The sequence below is a fragment of the Varanus komodoensis genome, unplaced genomic scaffold, assembly GCF_004798865.1.
Source record: "Varanus komodoensis strain SLA01 unplaced genomic scaffold, ASM479886v1 scaffold33, whole genome shotgun sequence".
Taxonomy (NCBI): Eukaryota; Metazoa; Chordata; class Lepidosauria; order Squamata; family Varanidae; genus Varanus; species Varanus komodoensis.
The window spans coordinates 11936535-11942534 of record NW_025335817.1 but is presented as its reverse complement, the minus strand read 5'-3'; the positions used below and the strand labels follow the sequence as shown (position 1 = coordinate 11942534).

The window sequence follows — 6000 nt, the reverse complement described above, 5'->3', positions numbered from 1 at the left end:
CCCTCCAGTCCTCTGGAGGGTGGCATCAGTGGTCCCAATTTTCAAAAAGGGTAGTAGAAAGGACATGGGGAATTATAGACCGGTTAGCCTTACGTCCATTGTAGGAAAAACAATGGAAAGGCTCATAATGGAGAGAGATCTAGTGATGCTAGGTAGGGAAGGGAGGCTGACAGCCACACAACACGGCTTCCGCAAAAACAGGTCCTGTCAGACAAACCTTGCGGAATTCTATGGCAAGGTTTTGAGATGGCTAGATGAAGGGGATGCAGTGGATGTGGTATACCTGGATTTCAGCAAGGCCTTTGACAAAGTGCCCCATGATATCCTGGTGGAGAAACTGAGGAGTTTTGGGATACACCAAAGCACTGTCCGGTGGATTAGGGCATGCTTGACTGACCAAAAGCAGAAGGTAGCCATTAGCGGGGAATCATCGGGATGGTGGCCAGTGACAAGCTGGGTCCCCCAGGACTCTGTCCTGGGGCCGATCCTGTTTAATTTTTTCATTAACGACATGGAAGAAGGGGTGAACAGTCTGCTGATCAAATTTGCAGAAGACACGAAAACTGGAGCAGTGGCCACAACTGAGGAGCAGGTACTCCAGATCCAAAAGGATCTGGACCGACTATGGAAGTGGGCAGGAGAAAACAGGATGGCGTTCAATGTGGATAAGTGCAAGTTCTTGCACTTGGGGCATAGGAATAGCTGTCATAAGTACAGGTTAGGTGACAAGTGGCTGGAGAGCAGCACTTGTGAAAGGGACCTCAGGGTACTGGTTGACTGCAGGCTAAACATGAGTCAGCAGTGTGATGTGGTGGTCAAAAGGTCGAACGCCACCCTTTTTTGCATAGCCAGAAGTGTGGCATCTAGAGCAAGAGAGGTATTACTACCGCTCTACATGACTCTGGTGCACCCGCAACTGGAGTATTGTGTTCAGTTTTGGGCCCCTCATTACAGAAAGGTTATAGCCAGGTTGGAGTCAGTGCAGTGTAGTGCCACAAGGTTGGTGGCTGGTTTGTAGGGGATGGGGTATGAGGCGAGACTGAGGGAACTGGGTCTCTTCAGCCTGGAGAAGAGGAGACTCAGAGGGGATATGTTGGCGACATACAGGTATGTGAGGGGATGTCACATGGAGGTGGGTAGAGACCTGTTCTCCCCTGCAGAGGAAGGCAGGACACGCTGCAACTGAGCAAAGCTCAGGGAGCCAAGGTTCAGTTTGGATGCCAGGAAGCACTTCCTGTCAGGACCCCGAGGGTGTGGAGTGAGCTTCCATGAGATGATGTTGAGGCCCCATCAGTGTGGGTGTTCAAGGATAGGCTGGATGTCTCCATGGTGGGCTTGTCGTGAGCGGAGCCGGCTGTTGCCGGAGATCAGACTAGATGGCCTGGGAGACCCCTTCTGACTCACTCTGTTTCTATTTTTCTATGTCACCTCCACTGCCAAAGTATTTTCTCCCAGTTCAGTCTAGCTCAATGTCCAAACCAAGCCAAACAAAGTAATAGGAGGAAAATTGGCATCTCTTGACAGAGGCAAAGGCTCAGGTGGGTGAAGGTATCTCTGTTTCATTGAGACCTGGAGATCCACCAGCTGAATCCATGTGTGAAACAGAACCACTTCAAGAACTGCATGTTTGTGGGCACCTGCTGACCACAGGAATGTGTCTGAAGAAGTAGAACTTTGGTGGGCTTACATTGGGCAGCAGTGGACAATGTTTCTCTGGGGCAATGAGTCCATGGGAGACTAGGAAAGGCAGACATTAGGACTGATAGCCAGGGTAGGGGGCACTCCTTCTCCTTTCAAGGTCACTTTCCCTCAGGAGTAATACTTCAGCATATGGTCACAGCCACCAAAATGGTATATCAACTCCAAAAGTCATCATGGCCACCCTGCACTCTCTCATGAACGCGTGCATGCACATATCCATGCACACACAGTCCCTTCTATTCTCCACCCTCTCCCCAATTGGCCTTTCCTGTACAGATTTCCTTACTGCCCCTCCACACTGCCATCTTCCTTGGAGAAAAAGCACTTCCTGGGAGTTTCCCCCTCCTCCATTGTCAACGGTCATCAGTGGTGGTCAAATCTGTGCTTGGACCCTGATATACAGGCATGACAGGGCTTCAGCATTTTCCCCCAGTGTCTCTAGACAACACCCCACACTTAGAATTTACATTAGATGGGGGAAAATATCCTGCTGGAGCAAAGGATGTCTTTGACCTTGGCTGTATAAGGGTGAATATGTCAATATGCCTTTGTTAAATCTAGTGGAACAAAGCTGTTGGCTTTTTGCTAGCTTGTCAGAGTGACTTGGAAAATACATTTAATCTCTCAAAGTTGCCTGGACCCCAAACAGGCCTGCAGGGCTTGGGAAATGAAAATAAAGTAGATACATCAAGAGCTGTGATGCTTCAAATCCCCTCTATTGCTACCACAGCCTGAAAAGTCCAGTTTTGCAGGCTTTCAAAGGGTCTGGATTGCCAACAAGATCCTCTGGGTGCTTCTCAACCAATTTTGAATGGCACTTTGCTTGGTAGAAATGTGGAGTACAAATAAAAGCCATGAATAATTCTTTCTTCTGGAAGCAAATTGAAATAAACAAAGCTTGAAGATAGATATTCCCTCTCACTCCTGGCCTGGTTGCATGGTAGCCTTCCCAGCACCTTGCCCAGTGTTGAAGACCCTCCTCTGATGCTGATGTGCCTCTGTCCTCATTCATAACACGATTTGGTACCACAGCAACACGTGGAACACATACGCACACACTCAGAGCATAGGCAAATCAAGTTCTGTTCCACTCAGGTGTTCATTTCTTAAATGCTAAATTTGTTCCATCTCAGTTCTACATCAACTGAACATTGATTTCATCTGAATGAAGCAGAACTATGCATTTTGTATACATTTTCAACGTGCACATTATTCTACATACTTCAGACATATGCATTTTGGTGTGTGTTTTTGAAAACTGAATTGTACACCTAAGAAATTTATGAATTTTGATGGCACACGGTGTTCTGGTTCATATTTAAGAACAGATGAATAGCCATGAAAGATCAAAGCGAGGGCCCATCTAGTCTAGCATTCTGTACATTCATATATAGAGAGAGTTGAACTCCATAGCAGCCAACTTTTCTTGGCCAGGGAGTTTCCATTCAAGACCAGCATGAGATAGCACGACTCCAGGGAACACTGAAATCCTTATGCAGCTGAATGTGTCTGGTATGACAAACTAATCTGCTTCATGAGCAGTAGCCTATTACAAAAACATAGAAACATAGAAACAGAGCGAGTCAGAAGGGACCTCCCAGGCCATCTAGTCTGACCTCCGGCACCAGCCGGCTCCACTCACGACATGCCCACCATGTGCATGTCCAGCCAACATCCACATGGTGGGCATGTGGACGTCCAGCCAACTATTGTCCAGTCTCTGCCAGGAACTGTCAAGATTTTAACCAGAAATTATTGGCTTGGTGTGTGGCTGTCCCATGGGAAAGATAAGCAATCCAAAGTGTAACTCCAAACACAATCCTGAAGTGAACACACAGCTTCTGGTCTAGAACCTCCTACTCAAGCTAACTGCTGACCATTTGTCAACCTCTGTATATTTCTCTGTATATTTTCCTATTTCCCTTTTCCTTCCTGTCTTAAATTAGGTTATTATTATTATTATTATTATTATTATTATTATTATTATTATTATTATAACATTTCTATGCCGCCCCTTGCCGAAACCTCGGGGTGGCTTACAACATGATAAAATACATTGAAATACAATAGTACATAATAAATTACCATTAAATACAAAAATACAAAAAATACATTGATTTACAAATATAAAATTAAAATTATCAGTATAAAATAAAAATATAGGAGGAGAAAGAGAAGGAAGAAGAAGTTGCCCTGGCCAGATCATATGTTTTAACAATTGAAATGATGTTTAAATAAAAAGGTCTTTACCTGGCACCGAAAAACCAGTAACGACGGAGCCAGGCGGACCTCTTTGGGGAGTGAATTCCATAGGTTGGGTGCCACCGCAGAGAAAGCCCTCCTCTGGGTACTTACTCTCCTAATTTCTTTCATGGAGGGTTCCCGGAGAAGGGACTCTCCCGCAGATCTCAAAGGGCGGTCGGGCATATACGGACGTAAGCGCTCGTTCAGGTAGCCAGGACCCAAGCCGTTTAGGGCTTTAGGGTCATCAGTTTTTCATCAGTTCACAGATTTCTCAAGTCTTAAATGCAGCTCATCCTGAACATTGATCCTTTTTTATTTTTATGTTATTTTAAAAATTTTATATTATATCCATGCATTTGATGCATTTCTGCACTCCAATATACATATTTTTGCAAGCAGTTGTCCTATTGCAATGCATATTTGAATTCCCAGTTCTCTCTAATATATGCAATGGGGAAGTCCATTGCTAAATTTGGAAATGTGTCAGCTTCAAAGGATAACTGATTTTGCTTGGGATAGTAGTTTGAAGCTATAAAAATAGGTAAGTTCATATTCAAATGGCAGCTGAATAAATTTCTCCCCTAATCATACATCCTATCTATTGGCTTCTCGGAGGTTCACAGCAATGCTACCATTTCTGTTCCCAAAACCTGGACTCCAAGTGAGAAGCTAAAATCAGAGGAAGCTGTTGTTCAATCATCTCCCTCCAAGCCCCCAATCTGTCAAGGGACTCCCTGTCTCCCTGTCCCCAACCAGCCACGATCTCTGGATTACCTCAGGAATTTATTCAGGTCACCATGCTTCATGTACTCAAACACCATGATAAGCGGGTCTCCATCACCACAGACACCATAGAACTTCACAATGTGTTCATGCTGCAGGTTAGTGAGCAGTTCTGCCTCCCTTTGGAAGTCCTTCCGGGCAGCCAAGGTTGGGTCCTTCAAAGCCTGAGAGAAAGAAGAGGATGCACAGACAAATTGGGGGAAACAATTTACTCTCTTAAAGACTTCTGCATTCGCTCGACTCCCTGCCTCATCCCGCTATTTTATGGACTATTCAGCTGGCTTTCAGTGAACACAAATGGCCATTTATCAAGTGGTAACTTATTATGGTGTGCAAATAACTCCTTGGTTGAACTGGACATTTGCTTTGCCTTATGAAGGAATGAGGAGAATGCTATCATAGCACAGTTTCCTTGTGGAGGAATGTTACACCAAATTACTGCAACATGTTAGTAGCCATGGGAGGTTACAATTCCCAGTGGTTCTGTCTCCGGTTCCTAAGATGCACTTCATGGTGGTCCTAGTGACAAATGTCCTTTATTGTAAGAGAGCTCAAGGGATCCTGGAACTCTTTTGAACTGGGAGTGTGGGTCGACCCAATTTTTGGAATGGGTTTGAGAAATAATACAGATTATTTCCTGAAGGGGAGGAAAGTAATTTGCTTGAGCCAAATCTATTCTCAATTAAGATGGGAGAGGGTTGGCTCATCCACTGCTAATGCCTATCAATGCCTATCTTGTCCATCTCTGTACAGCTTTAGTGCAAAAAGTGCATTAATTAAGGGAACAAAAAGTATGTATTAATGCAATACAAAATCCATGTATTAATACATGGAAAAATTGTACAGACCACTATTTGGTTAATCATACATATAAAAATGCATAAGTTAGCGCACACCTTAGGAAGAAAGCACAGAAAAACTACACACATCTGTAGTTTTTAAGATGGAGCTAGAGACAGAAAGATGGTGGTGGGGGGAGCGGAGAGAAAGAGAGATGGAGCTCAAATAGAATGGACAGACCTTAACCTAAAACTCCCAGCAAGCTTAATGAGACTGAAATTGCCAATCTGGTAAGGATTAATTTAAGTTCCTGGAAAAAACATTTGGAAGGCCATAAGTTGTCCACCACTAGAACAGGCTGTTCTTCCTAGTCACCCACTTTGTTTGGGTCTAATGTGAAACTGAAATTAAATTTAGATGTATTTATCAAGTAACTAAAGCCAGTTTTAGTAAGATGAGTTGGTTTTGCATATTCACACACAGCATAGCCTA

At 44.2% G+C, this 6000-nt stretch overlaps 1 protein-coding gene across 2 annotated transcripts in view; it reads right to left on the bottom strand.

Moving 5' to 3' along the window:
• Window positions 1-6000, bottom strand: part of NTRK3 (neurotrophic receptor tyrosine kinase 3) — a 516845-nt gene that overhangs the window by 71100 nt on the left and 439745 nt on the right. For both annotated transcript variants that reach the window (XM_044438931.1, XM_044438932.1), the window contains one exon: window positions 4720-4892. In XM_044438931.1, coding sequence (XP_044294866.1) covers window positions 4720-4892 — 173 coding nt within the window. The remainder of the gene's footprint in view (window positions 1-4719; window positions 4893-6000) is intronic.